The 21,166-nt window shown below is 63.3% G+C and overlaps 10 protein-coding genes across 10 annotated transcripts; 3 read left to right on the top strand and 7 right to left on the bottom strand.

Annotated features, from left to right (window-relative positions):
- Positions 1-1,915: 1,915 nt before the first annotated feature.
- Positions 1,916-4,524, top strand: PFL1_00267 (uncharacterized protein; the record flags this gene model as incomplete). The annotated part of the gene is made up of 2 exons (XM_007877764.1): positions 1,916-2,266; positions 2,365-4,524. 2 exons carry the CDS (start codon positions 1,916-1,918, stop codon positions 4,522-4,524), a joined length of 2,511 nt encoding a protein of 836 aa, XP_007875955.1.
- A 213-nt stretch (positions 4,525-4,737) lies between these two features.
- On the bottom strand, positions 4,738-5,339 carry PFL1_00266 (uncharacterized protein; the record flags this gene model as incomplete). Its single annotated transcript, XM_007877763.1, has 2 exons — positions 4,738-4,784; positions 4,877-5,339. The coding sequence occupies 2 exons, from the start codon at positions 5,337-5,339 to the stop codon at positions 4,738-4,740; spliced, it is 510 nt and encodes a 169-aa protein (XP_007875954.1).
- A 1,245-nt stretch (positions 5,340-6,584) lies between these two features.
- PFL1_00265 (uncharacterized protein) lies at positions 6,585-7,207 on the top strand (the record flags this gene model as incomplete). Its single annotated transcript, XM_007877762.1, has 2 exons — positions 6,585-7,023; positions 7,137-7,207. 2 exons carry the CDS (start codon positions 6,585-6,587, stop codon positions 7,205-7,207), a joined length of 510 nt encoding a protein of 169 aa, XP_007875953.1.
- Positions 7,208-8,130: 923 nt separating this feature from the next.
- PFL1_00264 (uncharacterized protein) lies at positions 8,131-8,949 on the bottom strand (the record flags this gene model as incomplete). Its single annotated transcript, XM_007877761.1, has 2 exons — positions 8,131-8,465; positions 8,508-8,949. 2 exons carry the CDS (start codon positions 8,947-8,949, stop codon positions 8,131-8,133), a joined length of 777 nt encoding a protein of 258 aa, XP_007875952.1.
- A 704-nt stretch (positions 8,950-9,653) lies between these two features.
- Positions 9,654-10,949, bottom strand: PFL1_00263 (uncharacterized protein; the record flags this gene model as incomplete). Its single annotated transcript, XM_007877760.1, has 1 exon — positions 9,654-10,949. The coding sequence occupies one exon, from the start codon at positions 10,947-10,949 to the stop codon at positions 9,654-9,656; it is 1,296 nt and encodes a 431-aa protein (XP_007875951.1).
- A 12-nt stretch (positions 10,950-10,961) lies between these two features.
- Positions 10,962-11,885, bottom strand: PFL1_00262 (uncharacterized protein; the record flags this gene model as incomplete). The annotated part of the gene is made up of 1 exon (XM_007877759.1): positions 10,962-11,885. One exon carries the CDS (start codon positions 11,883-11,885, stop codon positions 10,962-10,964), a length of 924 nt encoding a protein of 307 aa, XP_007875950.1.
- Positions 11,886-12,236: 351 nt separating this feature from the next.
- Positions 12,237-13,485, bottom strand: PFL1_00261 (uncharacterized protein; the record flags this gene model as incomplete). Its single annotated transcript, XM_007877758.1, has 2 exons — positions 12,237-12,667; positions 12,801-13,485. The coding sequence occupies 2 exons, from the start codon at positions 13,483-13,485 to the stop codon at positions 12,237-12,239; spliced, it is 1,116 nt and encodes a 371-aa protein (XP_007875949.1).
- A 409-nt stretch (positions 13,486-13,894) lies between these two features.
- PFL1_00260 (uncharacterized protein) lies at positions 13,895-15,620 on the top strand (the record flags this gene model as incomplete). Its single annotated transcript, XM_007877757.1, has 2 exons — positions 13,895-14,190; positions 14,288-15,620. 2 exons carry the CDS (start codon positions 13,895-13,897, stop codon positions 15,618-15,620), a joined length of 1,629 nt encoding a protein of 542 aa, XP_007875948.1.
- A 197-nt stretch (positions 15,621-15,817) lies between these two features.
- On the bottom strand, positions 15,818-17,146 carry PFL1_00259 (uncharacterized protein; the record flags this gene model as incomplete). Its single annotated transcript, XM_007877756.1, has 1 exon — positions 15,818-17,146. The coding sequence occupies one exon, from the start codon at positions 17,144-17,146 to the stop codon at positions 15,818-15,820; it is 1,329 nt and encodes a 442-aa protein (XP_007875947.1).
- Positions 17,147-18,404: 1,258 nt separating this feature from the next.
- Positions 18,405-20,687, bottom strand: PFL1_00258 (uncharacterized protein; the record flags this gene model as incomplete). The annotated part of the gene is made up of 6 exons (XM_007877755.1): positions 18,405-18,697; positions 18,833-19,161; positions 19,262-19,338; positions 19,438-19,814; positions 19,920-20,145; positions 20,289-20,687. 6 exons carry the CDS (start codon positions 20,685-20,687, stop codon positions 18,405-18,407), a joined length of 1,701 nt encoding a protein of 566 aa, XP_007875946.1.
- Positions 20,688-21,166: the final 479 nt, after the last annotated feature.

Below are 21,166 nucleotides of genomic sequence, written 5' to 3'. Positions count from 1 at the left end.
TCGGACAACATCACCTCCGATCCACGCTCCACATCATCACGACAGCCGCCGCACGCCAGCCGGATGGTGTGACGGCGTTGAAAGGCCCTCGCCCGGGTATGCAGCGTGCCTCTGCTCGCGACTCGGGCCTGGGCAGCAGCGTCTCGACTCGTTTCCCCTACGGCCGATGGACCGACTGAACGGCGTTTGTAGACTCGCTGAGTTGCTGCGTCTCGTCTCGGCGCCGCGTCCCGCGTCCCGGCTGCGGACCCGTCGTGCGTGGCCCAAAGGCATCCATTCGCTTGTGCTGAAAGGCGACCTGACCTGACTCCCCGTCCCCCCTTTCTCCGGGCTCCGACTCTTTTCTCGAGGAGCATCCATCCGCTGCAAACAGGCAAGAGTGCAAAGTGCGACTGCGGAAGGTGGTGGTCTGCTCGCAGGCGACCAAAATGCAGCTCGCACAGATGCCGCCACCAGCCCTCTAGTCAGCCTGCGGGCTCAGCCAGGCGTCCTGCCTGAGCCTGACTCGACTGTCGGCAGCAACGCCGGCAACACCGTTGCAGGCGACTTGGAGCGAGTAGGTCAACACCCTTCCCCGTATTTCACACGGATCAGAGAGGCGCGGGCCACCGCTGCTGCTGCCGCACGATTACGCACGAAGGTCGCCGATGTAGTGCCGTCGGAATGGCGCTTCGGGCAAGGTATGTAGATGGGCGAGCAACAAGCGTAGTCCTCGTTTGATGCTTCGGGCGGGACGGGCCGGGTTCGAATATCAGGGGCGGTGCCGGCAGTGAGCGCGGTGTCACGGGTCGTGAACAAGGCATGCTCCATTCCGGTCCCATCTGGTGCTCGGTGATCCTGCACTCGCTGCAGTCCTCTCTCTATGGACGGCCTGCTACCATTACCGGTGATGTAGTAGGTCGAGCTCGATCCCAAGCAACGCCCTCTTCCGTGACGAAGAGAATACGATAACTGTCTCGTCGACGTGACGATGTCGCTAGCAAGGAGGACTAAGCTTGCAGCGTCTAGGATGTTGTAGAGTGCTAGCTACATCGGCTTGCTCCCCAACTGAGATGAAGGTGGCGCCGAGAGCGCTATCTTGATTGGCCGAGCTGACCCGCACAGCCCGTGGGTGGAGACTCGCCCGGGTCAGAGATTGCTCACTTGCTTGCGTCTCGCTGCCGAGCTCTACAGGCCGTGTGCAGGCGGCGATCCGGATCGAGACTAAGGCCAGAGCGGCCGTTGGGCGGTAGGGGAACCCAAAGGGCCGACGATGACTCGTTGGCGGGCGGGCGGGCGGGGCTTATCTGATGGCGGGATTTTTATCAGATTGAACGCGGGCGGGCCCTCGCTTGGCCTGGCTCGGCTTGCCAGCAGCCCTGCCTGCCTGCCTCTCTGCCTGCCCGCCCCGGGGCCTTGCTTGGCTTTGGCGCGCATGCGCCAGCAGCCTTTCCTTCGCTCCTCTTGCTCATCGCCTCGCACCTTCGAACCTACCCTGTCCACGCCTGATTCGCTGCTCAGAGGGGCAGCGCCAATCTCCTCCGCAATCTGATAACGCCTCGATCGCCCAGTCATTGTCCCGCCATCACCGCTCTGCTCGTTCCTCTCAGCAAATGCCAACCGCTGGCTCCTCCTCGTCAGACCGTCACCACCTCCATCGCATCCATCTCCACCGTCCACGGACACCGTCGACGATCTAGTCCCGCAGGCCTTCGACACTGCAGCGCTCGTCGACGCTACCAGAGGACTCCCTCCGTTCTGCCTCGGTACAACCAACAAGGCGACCCAGTATACCCGACGGCCGACCGCAGCAAGCATGGCCACCCCGGTCGCCACCTCATCACCTAGGCCGCTGGCCGCACGGCCGCCTGCCGCCATCCGGCCCCAGCCACTCGCCGCTCGTCCCATCGCCATCGCACCTGTCCCATCCTCGAGCATGCAGACCGTCATTGCGCCCCAACCTTTGACATCTGCTGCCGCCACACCTGGTCCAAGCAAGCGCCTAGCGAACGGCGTCGCCCTCGCTCCACGTCCCCCAGCATCGTCCAAGCCCGCCCCTGCCCTCGCACCTGCGCCCGAGACGGGCTCCACTCCTGCAGTGACGAGGCCGCCCCCGAGCTCACTCATCCCAACACCGACCACCCCCAGCAATGCTAGCTCGCCCCCTGCCGATGGCAATCCCGAGAAGAAGAGCGCTGGCGGCTCGTCTATACAGCCGAGCAAGGAATGGGTCCTACCAGCCAGGGCGAAGCCGGGCAGGAAACCGAGCGAGACGGAGCCACCGACTGTAAGCTGCGCCTGCACGATTCGTATCTTCTTCCTGCGCAACGCTGACGCCCTCATCCGACCTGCTGTCTGCCCGACGGTGACCTCCGGCGGCAACAGAAACGCAAGGCGCAAAACAGGGCATCGCAGCGGGCATTCCGCGAACGCAAGCAGATGTACCTGGCCGACCTGGAAGCCAAGGTGGCCGCTTACGAAAAGGCCGAAATCGACCGCTCCGTCGAAATACAAAAGGCGGCCAAACGACTCAAGGACGAGAACGATGCCCTCAAGAGGGAGAACGCCGGCCTCAAGGAAAAAGTGCGCCAGCTTGAAACCTTTGCCGCGTCAGTTCGAGCAGGCGCCAAGCTACCAGCGCCCCTCGCAGCATCCAGGAACGGTCCGGGCTGCAAGGCTCCGGCCCACGAAGCGAAGCCCAAGGCTGCTCCTCGCAAGGGCGTCCTCACCGTGCCGGGAAGCAGCAAAAACGCGCCTGTCGCTTCCAAGGGCGGGGTGCGATTCGCCGACGAAGTGGCAGCCAGGACACCAATATCCGCACCGGTGTCGGCCCAACCCTCGATGCCGGCTCCCGTTGTTCCAGCAAGGGCCACCACCCAAGCTGCACCTGCACGTTCGCTCCCACAAGATGGCCTCGAGAAGGAAGCGATGCCCATATCGCTGAAGCGACCGATCGCTCCCTCAACGGTGCCCTCGGCTCCGCTCTGGAGCATCCAGCCGCCCATGATTGCAGAACCTCCTTCGAGAGCAAGCGCTACACTTTCGCCCCCGCTGATGGGTCAAGACCACGCGATCCACATCGAAGGAGGCTGCGGCTTCTGCACGGAAGCATCGCCGTGCGTCTGTGCAGACGACTTCCTCAACCTCGACAGCAGCGAAAAGGACGATAGCCCCAAGTCGGTGCACATCGCCAAAGGGCCCACGGGTCGCACTTCGGCGAGCTCGGACGCCGTGCCCCTACGGCAACCGAGGGACGCGACGATGGAGCCGGTCGAGAAGCAGAACCCCAACATGCGCATCGACGCGCTCACCAATGCCGCCGCTTCCGGTAGCCAGCTCGGTCGCAAACGCCTCTGGTACACGATTCCACCCTCGGAGGAGGCGCCAACCGTATGCCCGACCTCGACGCCTCGCAACGCTGCCGTACCGGAAAGAGCAAAGCCGCTGCAGCCCAAAAAGCGACTCTGGTACACGGTGCCAGCATCAGCAGAGCAGTCCTTCAACAGCGGCGTCTCGTCGACGTCAAATCGGCCGGCGGACCTGCAGCTGTCGACAGCCGCGTCCGAGCCCTTTGAGCCAGTCTGTACCGGCGATCCGAGTTCCTGTGGCGCCTGCTCTGGAGACCCGGGTCTAGCAGCGTTCTGCGAGGCCGTGACCAACAGCGTGCAGGGTGGACAGGCTGCCTTCACCTCGTGGGACGCCGGCAACGCGGTACCGCTCGCATCCCGCCCGAGGAGCGGCAGTGGCACAACACCGCAGAAGGTCGGAGCGCTGCAGCGCCCGGCGTTGGGCAGATTCAGCACGACGGGCCACCTCGCGCCGTCGTCGTCTACCGACCCGCGACACCTGGCCCCACCCACCACGCCGTCATCTTACGCCGGCGTCTCGCCACGCCATCAGACCGAGACGATCCCATCGGCGTGGAGGCAGATCCGAGCCCATCCGCGCTTCAACCAGTGGCAAGGCGGTCTGGACCTGCTCGCCGAGGTGGTCTCCAGGCGGAGCGGATCGATTCATTCTCCCCTGCTGGGCGAACGTGAGGCACAGCGTGCGGCGCGCGCAGCCAGCGTGGAGATCGAGCCGCTCCGCCGCACTTCGACTGCCAATGTCGAATCGCACGATCGAGCCACCAAGACCACACACGGACGCACGGCCACCGGCGACGGCCCAGTGCCCAAGCTGCTCCATACGACCTCTGACATGAGCGTATCTCAGGCGGCGTCGATCAAGAGGGAGCGAGATGACGAGATGGACCTGGACTCCATCGCGGCAGGCGGGCACTCCTCGATGGCGACGCGCGAGTCGAAACGACGCCGTATCCTCGTCGAGCGCGAGGCGGTGCAGGAGGCGCTGGCGCTGCTGGACCGCGGCACGGCGCAGTTCCCCGTCCTCACCTCTGCGCTACCGACCCGCTCCCAGCGACGCGACTCTGCGGCGTCAGAATCGTCGGCTCGACACCACCTGCACGAGGATGCGGACGAGCCCTGCCCCTGTCCGTGGTGGAGGCCGGCCCAGGTGTACCCGGCCAACTTCAGAATGGGTTGAGGCGCCAGCGTCGCACGACCTTGCCCTGACCGAAACTGGATTCACACAACCTGAGCCGTCTGAATGGCGAGTCGAATCATCGATTTAAAAACATGAGCACGGCTGATAGCGACAGAGACGATGAGCGAGCAGACATTGAGTACGGGAAGCCAAAGAAGCTGTAGTGGCCTCGGAACGCGCGGCCGGCCCGCCTTCGCCATGTCGCCACGAGTCTCACTTGTAGAACTTGAAGTTGCCAAGGACGTACGACTTGCCCTCGACTGCCAACGCGATCGTCGGATAGCAAGGAGGCGGGTGCTCTGTCAGAACGCGCCACCGTCATATTTAAAGAGCTTCCGGGCCACTGACTCACAAATAAGGCGGTAGTGGAAACGCGGGAAGTTGGCCTCGAGCTCGGAGAGCGCCTGGCGCTGCGGCTGGTTCGGGTCCCAGTTGCCCGGGTAACAGTATCCGAAGGGGGCTCCAGTAGCAATGACGACCTTCTCGTTGTGGTCCTTTTCGACGCGCTCAATGGACCACGTGGGTCCAGCCGGCTGCTGCTGGCGCTTGCTGTGCTTGCCGCCGTTGCTGTGCTTGCCGCCCTGGTCCTTCTGTCCACCCTGGCCACCGTTGCCGCCAGCGATCGGTTCGCCGAAGCAGAACTGGTAAGCCGGCTCCTTGGGATTGGAATTGAGATCAGTGATGACCGTGACTTGACCGATCATGCGGCCGTTCTGGGTGACGTCGTAGGCTGCTGCGGTGGCATAGTCCTCCGCCGCGCGGCAGCTGACGAGCAGCATGGCCGCAGCGGCAAAGGCGGTCAAGATCGATCTCATGGTGGGCTGGACAGGAGCGGGGTTGTGGTGCACAGAGGTCTGGGGAGGAGGGGGGTTGGAGGCGGGCAAAGGGATGATGGATCTGGTCGTTCGAAAGAGGCGAGCTTCGTCGCGGTTTTATACACTTGTCGGATCGCTGCCCTCAGATAGCTCCCCCTAGCATGGTCTCCAGATGTCGTGCCGCGAGAATGTCAAGGTGGGTTGGACGACAGCTCGCGCCGCTTGGACGGCTGTAGTCTTGACGACGAGTGGGGTGGCCCGGTTGTTGCACTCCGCAATGCTGATGATGCCGCCCAGGAGCATCAAGGTGTTCCGAGGGACGGGTGGGTTACCTGCTTGCAGGCCAAAGCGCCCACCATGTGGGTCGAACAAGGGTTGCTGGGCGTCGGGGTCGGTCAGCGGCACAGATCCTCTTTGCACAGCTGCACACTGGGCGCACCGACCATTCAGGAAGACCGGGTCGATCTCACGTCGAGCTGATACATGCAGTCTTGGGCCTGAGACGAGGGTAGACCACGACAGGACTGAGACGTGAAGTGCCGTACGAGCTGGGAAGCTGCTGCTCCCGATAGAGTGGGTCGCCGGCCGAGATGCAGGTCAAGCCAGACCGAGCCACCCACGTACACTTCTTCCCAACGGCCCCACACGCATGTGGGCGTACAAGGGCATGCGGTGCGCTTTGCAACCATGACCGGCGCGAGGTGTACAGCAAGATCTACAGAACAACAGGTCGCCCGGTCCTCTCTGGCACCTGCTGCGATAGGACTTGGACTTGACCGATGCAGGCGACACCCACCATGACAGTGACTCTGGACAGACGATGTGGGGTGTCTCGCTGTAGCTTCGGTCCCGCGAGCTCTCTGCCACCCACCCCTTGCCTGACTGCATACTCACGTTTCTCGAGCATGCTCGATTCTCCCGAGCATACTCTGAGCATACCCGCCTCGGTGGGCTGATTCCCAGCGCGCCTTTAGGCCCAGACCCGTCTCTCATACCTATCTCTGTATCACCCACCTGCCCCGAGGCGCACTTCGGCGGTGGGCGCCTTTCCCCGCCGTTCCACTTGTGGCTCGCGCTGGCACAGTCAGTGTAGCCTCGAGAGCGTATAAGGGGGCCGACGCTGAGCTGGCGATTCATGCCTCCCCTCTCTCACACACACACAGACGGCCTTCAGGGACAAAAGAGCCCTACACATCACCTCATCCTCAGCAGCTTGCACCGACGATCATATTAGCCCTGTTCAAGATGAAAGTCGTTCTTGCCGTTTTTCACCTCGTCGCCGCGTCTGTCTATGCCAAGCAGACCGTACCGAAGACCCCTCCTCCTACCTACACGTCCGGCGAGATCGTGCCGGTGGAAAAGACCTGGAGGACGTGGTCCTACAATGACATCAAGGGCGTGGGAAGGTTCTCCGTCCAGTCAGACTTCCTCAACCATCAGAACGAGGCAGCGCCTGGCTTCCTCTGCTTCGAAGGAAAGGGGAGCCCCAAGCCTGGTCACACCCCTACTTGGCGCCTGAAACGTGATGATGGAGTCTACGTCGTCAAACAGCAAGTTAGAAGCGGGTACTGCTACGCGATCGTGCCTCTCGGCGGCAAGGACGTGAACGCGTACTTGGCTTATGAGCAGCTCGCCTACTTTCGGACCGAGCATCCTGAAAAGAATCACCAGTACAACCTCATCCGTAAGTGCAAACTAATACCGACGTCCTGCAGCCTTCAGCGTTGCTCTGAGGTAGCTGGGCTGACCTTCGCTGTTGCCGGTGTTTTCGCTGCTTCCCAACCCCTATTCGTGCAGTCGACGGCGATGAGGCTCATGCCATCCCGCTGATGCCTATGATGGAGGTGACGTACGACAATCGACGCTAGTACTCCCGTTCAAGTACGATCTCGAGATTTTGCCCGACCATCCTCGAGGCCCTTAGGCTTGCAACCCGAGGCTCTACACCCTCGACGTGAGCGGGCCTTACGGACTGAGGCGGACCAGTGAAGGTATATATGGATGAAGGAGCTCGAGTCGCTGATCGCTCCCCTCATCTCTCCAGCCACGTATGTAGCCTCCTATCTCTCTAAGCCCGCCTCACTCCATTTCTCCCCCTGCCCCTTTTTTGATCCACGATGAAGTCCATCATAATGAGCGTCGCTTTCGTCGCTGTCAGCCTATTGGCAGCCTCGCAGGACGTCATTGGCAATCTCATCCACCCATCTCTCTCTCTCTCCGCCGAATCCGTTACTCTACCTTGAACATCTTGAGACCATGCATGTACAGCTGGCGCTTGCCTCTGTTTTCATGATTGCCTGTGCAATCGACAAGCTGGGCAGGGTGGGAAGGCATCGGGCACGATGATGGCTCGAACAGCTTTACAAGTGGAGCTCTGCACGATTTTACTTCTGGCGGTACATGCGTCGGCCACGACGGGCCTCATCAAGGGACAGAGTTCTGGGACCTCAACCAAAAGCCTTGGCGGGCAGGGATGCTGGGAATGCGTCGAGGACGTATGCCAAGCCAGGTCGCGAGACGGTCGTAATCGTCCGGCTTCGGCGCTGCTATCGTTCTGTCGCTGAGCCTGAGTAGAGAGAAACGCCGTGGGTGCTTGTAGCCATGAAGGACGAAGATGACTACAAGGCGAGCGTGCTTGCGTAGGGGCTTGCCATTGGGATGACGAAGATGGCGAGGCGTAGTAGCGCCGTGGATAGGCAGCAAACGAGACGATCGAATTGCTGGGACTTGTTGATCATGGAGACGCCGCGTGCTCAGACGTCTTTTGGGCCTCGGACAGGTTGACGGTTGATCACGTCTGCGACGTGGGAAGCTCGACACCGAGATGGGCGGCTTCGACGCGCAGCCGCGCATCGATAGCGTCGAGCCCGTGCTTGTACATTTTGTACTTGCGCTTGTACTCGTCGTCGCCTTTGCCCTCGACCAGCTGGATCAGGTCCGAGATCAGCTCGGTGGCATCGACCAGGAGCGTCTCGAAGCGCCTTCCAGCGCCGGAGGAGGATGCACGGGGCCTCGCGCGGCTGCCCTGTCCCGAGCGCGGGACCACGACTTCGACCTCGGTGAAGCACGATCGGGCGTCTCGACGCTCCTGGCTTGCCGGAGCTCGAGCGGCTGCGGAGCTTGATTCTGCACGAGAGCGGGCGATGAGCGACGTCTGGTCATCCTCACGCAGGAGAGGGCTGAGTTCAGCGTAGGCGGAAGAAATCGCCGTCTTCGCCCTCTTGGCAGCGCGGCGGGCCGCCGGTCGTGTGCCGCCCTTCTGGGCGCCGGCATCGTCGAGCACTTCAACGACATCATCGTCGTCGTTGAAGTCGGAATCAGCGACTCGCTCTTGGTCGATCCTCTTCAGGCAGCGCCGTATCTCTCCGATCTTCGGGGCCTTGGCCTTGCGGAACGCTCCTTGAGCAGGGCAGATATTATGATGAGCGCGGCAGGAGTCACAAGACACCCTGGTCAGGTTTCTGATAGTGACGAGGTTCATCTCGCAGGCGAGACCGTGCTCGGCGCAGAACGAACAGTCCCTCCTGGGAATGATGCGGACACCGTTGTCCGATGTAACGACGGTCGGGCCAGCGCGGCGGTTTTCGAGCGGTCGACGGACGGGAGGCATGCTGGGCTTCAAAGGTGCTCAAAGGTGCTGGCGAATGTGTGCACGGATGGAGATTGCGGTGATCGCCTACAGACGAGCGGTGCCGTGGTGGTGGTAGGTGGTGAAGGGATCGGCCTAGGGGGTGAAGGGATCGGCCAGGGGCGCAAACAAGGTATATAGGCGACCGCTTGCTCGCCGACCGACCGGCCAGCGGTCTCGTGCCCGAGCCGCCTCTTGGCTTTTGATCAAGCTCTTCTAAGCTCAACATGACGGCTGACACAAAGGGCCCACTCGTATGCACCGCTCAAACGGCCGCCTGCGTGTCGAAAGGAGCTGAGTAAGCGGACCGGGTCGAGCTCGAAGTCTGCGTGTATTTCTCTGGCGATCAAGGGCGCGCACCTCAAGGAAGAGTACAGCGGCAGGGTGGCGAACGCTCGGACAGGCTACGCAGCTTCCGACAGAGCACATCCGCGCCCTGCGTTTCGACAAGGGTCTACTGGGCCAAAAGCGGGTTGGTACGTCGCCTGCGGCTTGGTCGTGTTCGGCTGGCAGAGGAAGCCCACGGTCCGCGTCCTTAGCCTGTGTGAAGCTGCCACTTGTAGGTCAGAGGAACGGGCCGAGGCGATCTTCCCGCGACTACGGAGGCGATGCTGGTGCCGGCGGTGTCGCAGGTCGCTGCAAGAAGCGAAGGGGCTCGGAGTATCGAATCATTTGAATCGCGGAGCTCAAACGCTCGAGCCGTCGAGCTCGACGTCGAGATGGGCAGCTTCGAGCAGCACCCTCGCCTCGATCGCCTCGAGGCCGTGTCGGTAGAGCGTGCATTTTCCCTCGTAGTCGTAGTCGTCCTTGCTGTCAACGAGCCGGGCAAGGTCGGACAGGCTTGTTGCAGCATCGACCAGTAGCGACTCGAAGCGCGAGGGGGCGGCTCCAGCAGAGGCCTGCGGTGGCTGTGTGGCCGTCTTGCGAGCAGGACGGGGTTCTACGACCTCGACCTCGGCAGACGGGGCTTCGGCGCGAACGCGCTCCTGGATCGACGGCGGGCGAGAGGAGGCAGCACAGTCACTGCCACGAGACGGATGGGACGACGATGCGTGGCTTTGGCCCCGAGCTCGCGAATTGCCGTCAATTTGCTCTGCGTTGTGCATACCCTTGTGTGCGGACGAGATGGTGGCCCTGGCCCTCTTTGCAGCGTGACGTTCCGATGGGGCCTTTCCGGCCCTATCGACCTCGTTGACCGAAGAACTTCCACCTCCGGCGAGCTTCTCGACCAGAGACTCGGTGTCATCGGCGTCCTGGATAGACGAACGCCTCGCCAAAGACTCCTTTCTGAACCGGATGAGGGTGCGATCGACTCGGTGTCTCAGAGGCCCAATGATGGCATCGACGCGGGCCACGCCAGAACAGACCTTGTGACTGTCTATACACGTGTCGCAAGTCCGGCGCTTCACACCCCTCGCCATAGTCACTGTGCATCTGACACCCCTCCCAACGCAAAGGGTGCAGCGTTTATCTGGGGTGATTACGATGGCCGTGTCGGTGGTGGTGATGTTCGGTCCTTCCACCGTGGCGGGCGCGTCGACATCAATGGCGCGAGGCATCTCGCTGCTTGGGCGGCTGTGAGGGGGAGACATTTCGGTCTGTGACTTGATGCCTGAGACTTTGGACGGGTGCGTTGGTGAGAGAGTGGCAGAGCGTGGCGATGATGGTGGAACAGAGGCGAGTTGCGACCGGGGAAACGAGGCAGGACGAGGGCGAAGAGGGGGCCGCGGCTCGCGGGGCTTGGGACACCTCCTTGATGGGCCGCTTAGGATTAAGCTCCGCCAGCAAGCCGTGCTGAGGGCGGGTATCACGTCGCTCCCAAACGCCTCGACCTTGCCGCCCTGTGCAGTCGAGTACGGAGGAGCAAAAAAGGATAGACTCTGAGCCTCTTCGGACCGCCAGGCGACAAAGGCAGCGTCTCTCCAAGGGGGTGGGGACGCATGGGGACTGATCGTTGCCGCCAGCCCGGCCACCCTCGGCATCGTCGCCCAAACTCAGTTCGACTTTGGCGCGGACCGGTTGGCATCCCGGGACCGAGGCAGCTTGATGTTGAGGTGGGCCGCCTCGGCCCGCATCCTGCTCTCGATGGCCATGAACTCGTGCTTGAAGATCTTGGCCTTGCGTTCGTAGTCGTCTGGAGCGGTGGCTGCAAGCTCCTTGGCGTCAATGAGGCGCTTCGACACTTCCATTAGAAAGGCCTTGAAGCGATTGGCACCTGCTCGGTCGGCGACGTTGGGTCGGGCCCGTCGCTTGGTCTGTGGCATCGACGTTCCGCGCGGTTCGGACACGGAGCTGCCTGGTGCATTACTGCCGCTGGGTGCGGAAGAGCTTATGGCGACTGGGGGAAGGGGCGAACTTGCGTGGATGCCCGTCTTGTGGCTGAGTGAGGTCGAGCAGGAGCTTGTCTGGCCGCCCTGCATAGCTCTGACCTTCTCTGATCGATTGGCTCCCCCTTCGCTCGACGCAGACTGCGAACTCCCTTCCCTGTTCCGCGCGGCGCTGGCAGATCGAGTGGCTCTGGGCTCGGTAGCGTGGATTTGGCTCCTGTTGACCTTCCTCCTGAACGGCGTATCGTCTTCATAGACATCCATCTCGACGTCCGGTTGCATCGACCTCCTCTTCTTGTGAAGTCTCGCCTCGATCCCGGCCTCGTCGTCCTCTCGTGCCCGCACCACCTGGTCGCGCGCAGAGCAGGGACGGTGCTTTTCGTAGCACAGGTCGCAGCTCGTGCCGCGGCGGCGCTTGGCCATGTCGAAGGTGCACACCGCGGCCCCCTTTTCGATGCAGTAGTCGCAGGACGGGTCAAACACCTTGGTGAGGTTGTTGCCGGCTCGGAAGCGCGCAGAGCGCGGCTCGTCGTCAGAGGTGCCGCCGTTGGATTCGGCCTTGACGGGGGTGGCGATGGAGGGATGCGACATGGCGGCGAGGTTGAAGCGGCAGCGTCGGCGACAGGCACAAGATGGTGGTCGACAAGGTGGGAGAAGAGGTTGCGATAGCGCCCACCTGGATGTGACCGTGATGAGGCTTCTGACAGGGTAGGGCCATGCAGCGTGGGGCGCACCGTTGAGCCTGCAAATGAATGGCGGGCCCTTTGTGCTCGGATCGGGCGCCACCGCTGCGCAAGGGGCCAGAGCGGCCTGCGCCTAACTCCAGCATCTTGTCGTCGACCGGAACTGACGAAGCAAGAGGCAAGCATGAGCGGGTATCTACGGTACATATGTACATCTCTCGACGGCAGGTAGTGTCCGTGCGTGCGTGCGTCGTCGCTCCTATCGTGCGGCCTGGCCCGCGACGCCCCAGCGCCAGATCCACTCGCCGGCTTCCTCGACCATGCTTTCGGTAACTTCGTGACCGACGCCCGAGTAGCGGTGGATCTTGAGGCCGTCCATTTCGCCGCGCGGTCCGCTGGGCTCGCCGACGACGAGCTCCTTGAGAAACTTTTCGTTCCAATCCCAAAGCACCAGGCGGTCCTCGGCGCCGCTCAGCACGCAGATCTTCTTGCCCCAGAAGGGGTTGCGCGCCGGGTCGAAGGACTCGTGGTCGACGACCGACGGGTCGATCTGGTTGATGAGCGATTTGAGCGAGCCGGGCACGTAGGGAGGGCCGTTGGTGACAAACGACGTCTTGGTGCGGGAGTTGAGCAGGCGGTTGTAGTCGGGCATGCCGATAAACGGGACGCCGATGCGGATTCGGGGCTCGTCTGTATGGTCGAGGGCGGGCCAAGAGGGGAGGGGGTGTAGGGGAGAGAGAAGATTGCTCTGTCAGTGTGATGCCGGCAGGGATGGACTTTGAGGCTGAGGCAAGAGGGGCGTTGCGGGCATCCCTGTACTCACTGGCGAGGACGTGCCAGGTCGAGTGGCCGCCGAGGCTCTTGCCGGTGACGACCCACTCTGCGACGGTGCGCTCGTCGTGCTGGAAGAGGTAAGGAGCGAGAAGGTCGACGATGAAGCTGGTGTCCCTTGCGCCTCCGACGATCATGCCGTAGAGGTCGAGGGCGTGGTTCTGGTTGCCCTGCTTCCAGGCCTGCTGGCCGAGCTGGTTGGTCATGCGGTGGCCGTGATTGCGGGCGTCGAACGTGACGACGAGGTGGTCTCGCTGGTATGCTGCGGCGTCGGGATGCTGCTGCTGGAAGGCGTCCTTGTCGCGCTGGATGCGGTCGTGGAGCTGCCTGGCGATTTTCTCCTCGTTGTCTGCGCTGCCGCCCCTGCCGTGGAGGTGGATGACGACGCAGACCTGGGGCGGCTGGGGTGCGGATGCGCGCGAGGGAGCCGGGGTGAGCTCGTCGATGCCAAAGACGTTTACGGGCAGGCCTGCGATGTCAAACTGGCGTTTGCTGACGTTGCCGCCGTATTTGAACGAGGGTGGCGCGGCGGTCAAGCCGGGGTCGGCGTCGGCGTGTTGGTTGGTCTGGTGGCCATGGTGCCTGGCGGTGGCGTTGGCGTTGCCGTTGGAGTGCTGTGGTGCGTCCTGCTTGCTGAGCTTCTTTGCGCTCTTCTTGTTCTTGATGCCGAACACCATGCTGTCTGTCGAAGGGGATGGACCGAGGGAGGATGTGGTGGAAGGCAAGGATGCAGCGGAAGGAACCGGGCGGGTTGGCGGCGTGGCCCAACGGCGCGCTCGCAGAAAATCAGGAGGAAAGTCTCAATGTGGAGCTGGGCGGGCGGGCGACCAACACCAAGACAGGCCAGGTCAGGACAGGCCAGGCGAAACAGGCCGAGCAGAGGGCGGCGGCGGCCTCATCTCCTTCTTGCCAGCGAGGCATGCAGGTCGGCCTCTTTTTTGGCCTCTTGGCCGGCCGCCATCTTTCCCCGACCCCCGACTTTCCCTTCTTGCCGCTAGTCATCACCACCACCACCACCACCACCACCACCACCGCAGTAGCACACGGAAAACATACAAGTCGAGCGGCTCAGCTTGTATATGCACCATGCTCGCACACTCTGCCGCCCATTCAGCAGCGGTAGCGCGCAAGCACCGCCCGCTCTCGGTCGCCTCAGTCGACTTGGACATCGAGGGAGGCGGCAGGATCGACGAACACTACGACACCGGCCTGCCCTGGCCACTCGCATCCAGCGCACAGCCGCTCTCCTGGAGCGCAAAGGGACCGGCAGCGCAGATACCCCGCCTCGGACTCGCACACAGCGCAAAAGCACACCTCACCTGGGCAAGGGCAGGCTGGTCGGACGCTAACCGCTGGCCCGAAGCCATCAGGCTCATCGCAAAGTGAGTCGTTGCCAGCCGGGCTTATCGTTTACCACGGCCTGTACACGCACACTCACCCTTGACGTCGCCCTTTCCCTCGCGCACACCGCCTGCGCAGCTCGTCCGAGATCCGCAACGGAATCCTCAAGGGCCTCTTCCTCAGCGGCGTCATCGCCGCCCTCGTCTTTTTCCTCGAGCTCGCCTTCCTGCCCACGGTCCTCTTTGAGCAGCCCCTCGTCGCGAGCCACAGCGACAGCGCCAGCGTCAACAGCCCCAGCGAAGCGCTCGGCTCGCTTGGCAACGTCTTCTGGCTCTACCCGCTCATCGGCGGCAGCTACCTCCTCGCATCCTCCTGGACCACCGACGTCGCAGAGGCCGCCTACCGCCTCCGCCACGGCCACGTGCGCAACGCCCTCAGCATCGCATCCTTCACCCCGCCCGCAGGCACGTCTCGCCGCCTGGTGCGCGAGTCGTACCGACTCTTTCTCATCGTCAACTACGCCGCCGTCGTCGTGCTGCTTGGCAGGATCCCCTACCTCGGCCGCCCGCTCTCGTTCCTCTTCATGAGCTTCGTCGACGGCTACTACTGCTTCGAGCAGGCCTGGATTGCGCGTGGCTGGTCGCTCGAGCGCAGGACGCGCTACTGCGAGGAGCGCTGGAGCTACTTTGTCGCCTTTGGCCTGCCCTCGACCGCCGTCTCGTTCTTCCACCCGAGCGGCCTGCTCAACCTCATGCTCTTCATGCTCGTCTTTCCCTTTTGCACCGTCCTCGCCATGCTCGCCAACCCGCAACCCCGCATCTCGGCCAGCGGCTCCAGCTCCACCTTTTCGCCCGACCCGAGCTCCGCGGCCAGCAACCACGACTCGACGGGCCCGCTCAGCGTCTTCCTGCCCGGCCGTCTGCCCGTCTTTTGGCCGACGATCAAGCTGCACCGCCTCGTCCTGCGCACCTTTCCCGCGCTTGCAGACGTGCCGCAGACTGCGACGAGCAAGGCGTTCGAGAGGTCCTACGCCTACTCGCGGGTCGCCAGCGGAGGCATCGGGATACCGGGCGGCGGCATGGGCGGCGTCGGCGCGCCGTCCGGTCGAACGGCTGCCCAGCTGGTCGGCGGTATCTGGGGCGGTGGCGCCGGCGCGAGTCGCAACCTGGGCGGCGGCGGGAGCCCGAATCCCTCGGCCTGGTCCTCGCCGCAGCTCGGAGGCGAGCCGAACGGTGCAGGTCTGTGGGGTGCCGCTCCGATGCACCCGACCGGGCACGCCGCGGCCGGCGCAGCGGCATCGGGCTACGGAGCGTACAGCACCTCGTCCGACTCGATGCAGACGCTGCACTCGAGGGCGGGCGGGCCGCTGTCGCCGTCCAAGGTGCAGAACGGAGCGGCGGGCCCACCGCAGGCGATGCCGCCACCGCCGCCCAAGGGCAAGGCGAGGGGCAATGCGCGCAAGCTCGACTGAGGCCGTTCCAAGGGTCGGGACCCTGCGGTTGGATCTAGATCGAATTAGACGACGACGATGACAAGGGACTATTCGGTGCCTTTTCCGCGATGCTAAGCTGGTAATACAACGCCTGACGGTGACGACGAGGCGTGGACCCGACAGAATGGTGGTGACAGGTGAAGATGGACGACAGACGAACCACGGGAACCGACTAACTACGCTTCGGCCTTGGACTGGCTCTCGATCTCGCCCTGGGTCGACTTGATGTCGCGTGCGGCCTCGGCCTGGCTGTCGTGGAGCTTGACGTCCCAGCGCATCCGGCGGCCGACAAAGAGGGCGACCCAGCTGAGGATGAGGAGGACGGGGACCTCGACGAGCGGACCAATGGTGGCCGCGAGGGCCTGTTCGCTGTCGGCGCCGTAGACGGCGACGCATACGGCGATGGCGAGTTCGAAGTTGTTGGAACCGGCGGTAAAGGACTGCACGACGGCCATCTGGTAGCCCCACTCCTGCTTGCCGTAGCGGATGGAGAGGTACCAGATGAGGAGGAAGGTGAGGGTCCACATGAGGCCAAAGTAGAGGACGAGGGGCACAAAGGTGCGGAAGACGGGGCCGAGGTTGTCGAGGATGCGGCGGGCCTGCGAGGCAAAGATGATGATGATGGTGTAGAGGAGCGCCAGGAGCGAGAGGGGCGCAAAGAGGGGCAGGAACTTGCGCTGGAAAAAGTCGCGGCCGGCCAGGCCCAGGACGGCGAAGCGGGTGAGGATGCCCGCGGCGAGCGGGATGCCGAGGTAGATTGCGACCGAGATGGCCGTCTTGCTGTACTCGAGCTCGAAACCTTCGTCGTTGCTGATGACGTTGACAAACAGCAGCGCCAGCGGGGCGTAGAGGACAATCTGGAGAAACGAGTTGATGATGACAATGACGGCGCACGTGGTGCTGTCGCCGCGGGCGATCTGGTTCCAGATCATGACCATGGCGATGCAGCGCGCCAGGCCCACCATGATGATGCCGATGCGGTAGCCCTCGAGGTCCGGCAGCGTCGCCCACGCGAGCGCGAGCATGACAAAGGGACCGACGATCCAGTTGAGGACGAGCGAGAGCCCAATCTGGTACCACAGCCTGCGCGTGCGGAACAGGGCCGGCAGCCGCTCGTACTGGACCTTTGTCAGGATGGGCCACATCATGACAATGAGGCCGACGACGAGGGGCGCAGAGACGCCCTCAAAGTCGCCCGTCTCGAGCCGTTGCTTCGCGTTCGGTGCAAACTCGCCGATGACGACGCCGAGGATCATGGCGACGACGATGAGGAGCGAGAGGAGGCGGTCGAGCCAGCCGAGCGAGAGCAGGATGCCCTTGGCCGCGCTGCCCGATGCGCGCGCATCGTCGAGGGCGGTACGCGCCTCCGGCACGCCGCCGTTTGGGTCGAGGAGGAAGCCATCGTGGTTGTATGAGGCGGCCGGTGCGGCGCCGGGCTTGCCTGGCAACTCTGGGTCGGACGAGTTGGCGGCGACGCTGCGGGCCTCTTCTGTGGGTGTCGACATGGTCGACGCGTTAGGCGGAGTAGGAAGGATGGTGGTGGCGGATGGTGACTGGTGGCAGGTGGGACAGCCAGGCGTACGGGGGGCGATAGCGGATAGTTGGGACCCAAGGTGGCCGCGGGCTGGCTAGCTGGCCGACTTCTTGTACCTCTCTCAAAGCTTCTCTCTCGCAGCTGACTCTCTAGCAGGGTGAACGTGAGGACGAGGGTGACATGCCAAGGCTAGGGAGACCGGAGGTCAGCGAGCGTGGTGATGGTGGATGGGAGCCAAGCCGAAAACTTTCTCTCGCCCCCGACAAGAAAGGCTCCGAAGAGGAGAGGGGGCCAAGGCAGGCCATGCCACGCTTCTGGCTGCCGAGAGGCCTAGCCTAGCCTCGCGTCCCGTTCGGTTCCCCGTCTCCCCCGGCATGCCACGCAGCTTGACACATGCTGCAAATCTTGGACAGGCTCGAGGTTGGGCTCGAGGAGCGAGGACGAGGCCAAGCCAGGCCAGGCCAGAGCATGCCAGGCGGAACGGAGCGGAGCGAGACGAGGTGGCTACGGTGGGCTGAGCAGAGAAGGGCAGGCAGGCCGGGGATGGGGAAGCCAGTCGTCAATTTCAAATTTCCTCGCTCGCCCTCGGCGCCTTGTTTTCGCCACGCACCACGCGCGGAAGGCGGGGGCCATCGGCACGGTGGGGGGCGAGGGGGCCGGGCGGCTTCCCCCTGGCCGCCAAGTCGAGAGCCGCCAGCCAGAAGTTGGAATTTCAAATTCCAGCAGCTCCCGGCCAGGCCAAGCCAGTCGAGTCGATGCCAGCATCTGATAACAGAATCCACCCTAGCCTGCCTGGCCTGCCTCGCTCAACCAGCTCCTCGGGTCGGCCTCCTTCCATCCTCTGCTCCGATCCGGCTGCTGCCGTACCCTGCTCCATTCCGCACAGCCCCAGCAGACAGATGGGCGGATCGGAATGGCCACCTCCTTTGAGCCGAATCGAAAACGTGGACAGACAGCGGCGCGGTCGGCACGCGGTCGACCTGCCAAGCTACCCAGCCTGGAGGAGGACCTGGTTACGGAAGCATGCTGGGAAGGGCAGGCGCTGTGTCGCATCACATGGGGTCGACGCCAAGAGTGCATCGCCACACAAGCTGCATTCCTGGTACGTCGATGCTATTCCAAAGGGGGCGGCAACACCTCAAAGATGGACGGCGAAATCATACAACGCCACTCTTCTCCTCCTATCGTACAAGACAACTGTCGCCTCCTCATCGGCCTCCCTCACGCCTTCAGTCGTCGCGTGCCTCGAAGCGCACCTTGTACTGGTTGCGCACAGGAAGCGTGAGCGAGTCGTCAAACGTGGGCGGGTCGTTGCGCATGGCCTGCTCGTCGAACTTGACGTTAAAGTTGCCAACCAGCTCGGCCACGACGGCGCAGCCCTCGTACGTCGCCAGTGTCTGGCCAAGGCACAGGCGTGGACCGGCGTTGAAGGCGTGGAAGAGGTACTGGCTGTACGTCTTGATCGACTGGCTCCCGTCATCGTTGTTCTCGATGAAGCGCTCCGGCTTAAACTCTTCGCAGTCTGTGCGGGTACCACGAGGCAGACGAATGGACGAAATGGAGGCGAAGGTATCGGTCAGCGTCGAATCGGGTCGGCTTGGCAAGGCCTGCTCCAAGGGACGGTCTGCAAGGCTCGGTCAGACGTCACGCCACTCACCAGGTCCCCAGACCTCGGGCATGCGGCCCATCGCGTAGTCGGACCACAGCACGCTCTCGCCCGCCTTGATGACCAGGTCGGGCAGCTTGGCGCTCTCGATGGCGTTGGGCGCCTTTTCGCTGCCGTCCAGCGGCTGCGCGTACGGGCGGATGACGTCGTCCTTGACCGCCTTCTTGAGGTTCTTGGGCACCGACGGGTGCAGCCGCAGCGCCTCGTACAGGCACGCCTGGGTGTAGACGAGCGTTCCCAGGTCGTCGTAGGTCATGTGGCGGTAGCCAGCGCCGGAGCCGAGCTTCTCGTGGATCTCCTGTCGGCATCGCTCGACGCACCTGCAGGCGAGGGTCAAGGGTGGTGGCACGGGCGTGAGGCAGGGCGTGAGCAATGTCGGACACCTCGAGCTTTGCTACGGGGACCTCGACGGGCACTTACTCGGGCTTCTTGTAGAACTCCCAGAACAGCCACGACAGGGCCTGGGCGGTCGTGTCGCGTCCAGCGATGAGGAAGTTCTGTCGTCGGAGCACGAGGGCCGGAGCAAATGAAATGTGGCTCAGTGGGTCAGCGACGCCGCCTCCTCAACCGGGCTTGTTGACCTCGCCTTGACTCACCAGCACGACGGGGAGCAGGTCCTCGCGGCTCAGGTTCTGCTCCATGAAGAGGGCGAGCAGGTCCTTGCCGCCCTTGCCCGACGCGCCCTGAGCGTCGCCGCGGCTGTTGGCCTCCATGCGCAGGTCGATAATCTTGTAGCAGAAGCTGTGCAGGTCCTTGATCGTCTTGCGCATCTTGCGGCCCTGGGCAGAGAAGGGCTCGGTAAACGTCGAAAAGGGGTCCGTGAAGCGCTCGTCCATGACGCGCTGCGCGTAGTCAAAGTCGTCTGCAAACTTGACGGCCTTGCTGAGCTCCTCGACGGCCGGAGGGAGGCAGCCGATCTCTGCCGAAAAGGCCATCAGCGAGAAGGAGCTCAGGGTAAAGCGGAAGAAGAGGTCTGCAGTATTCGGCCAGCACCAGGTCGGAAGAGGAAGGAAACAGCGGCATCAGCACGGGCTCGGCGCTCGCGAGAAAGCGCGCCGCATTGTCTCTGGACACGCACCGGGCAGGTTGACCTGGGTGTTCTTGGACGAAGCGTCCCTGGCCAGGCTGTTGAGCGTGGCCAAGTCGCGCTGGATGGTCGACTGGACGTGGGTGCGGAAGTTGCCGACGCTGAAGATGTGCGACGCCATCTTGCGCTGCTTCTTCCAGATCTCGCCGTCGGCGACAAAGATGCCGTGGGTGCTCATGACGTCGCCCATGGCTCGAGAGAAGTCAGCGCCCTTGATCTGTCGGTCGCGCCCGCATTCAACGGCGTCGGAGAGGTGGATGGGATTCGGATCATCGTAGGTGCAACGTGTCAGCGAAGGTCTGCTATACATTGCCTCGGTGGAGATGTGATGGCTAGCGAACAAGGTGCTGGAGCACTCACGTAGTTCTCAAAGTTGGTCTTCTGCACCCAGCGGATGTACTCGGGCCGGTTGATCATGGTGATCCTGCCGCCGAGGGCGGGGAAGGTGGCGCCCCAGGGCATGCCGCCCTTTCCGACCTGCCTCTGGTACTTGAGCGCGGCGTTGAGCAGGGTGATTCGCTTCGACTTTACGTCGAGGAGGAACTTGAGGTTGCCGAGGATGGGCCAGACCTCGGGGAGCTCGGGGATGCCGTCACGGTGCGAGCTGAAGATGTAGCGGTCCGGCGCGATGATGGCCATGGCAGCGACGACGGCGAGCGCGGCAAAGAGGGCGTGCAGCGGCGTCACCTGCGAAAGGTCGATGCCAAAGGGCAGCGACGACGACGACGAGGAGCTCGAAGTCTTGAGAAACGACGCCATGGTGTCGGTCGATGCGCGGGTGTACGGGATGTGTCGATGGTGAGATATAGGCCTAAGACGAAGGATGCGTGGCTGGAGTCGCAAGGCCGGTGAAGGATGTTAGCGTGGTGCTGGGTATAGATAGACTCTTGACGGCAGCGGCGTGGGTACGGCAATGGGGTCGGGGAAGGTAGGCGCGGACGGTGGTCGGCGGTTATATCTCTTCGAAGGGCCCCGAGGAGAGTGTCAGGTCAGCCGGCAGAAGCAAGAGGCTCGACCGCCGTCACCATCCGATGAGCTCCCCTGTCGCTGTCCGCGCACCGACGCAGGAAGCGGGCCGTAACGTGGGGCACAGGCTCTGGGCAGGTCAGGGAGGTGGGGCTCGCATGCGAAGGCCGACCGTACCGAAGCTGCATCCGAAGCCTCGACGGCCATGGATGGGGATGAAAGGAGACAGAGGAGGGATCAGAGAGAGAGCAGCAGCCGCTGTCGCCGTGGTC

This window comes from Pseudozyma flocculosa (assembly GCF_000417875.1).
Source record: "Pseudozyma flocculosa PF-1 unplaced genomic scaffold scaffold00001, whole genome shotgun sequence".
Classification (NCBI taxonomy): Eukaryota; Fungi; Basidiomycota; class Ustilaginomycetes; order Ustilaginales; family Ustilaginaceae; genus Pseudozyma; species Pseudozyma flocculosa.
This window is presented reverse-complemented; position numbering and strand designations above follow the sequence as displayed.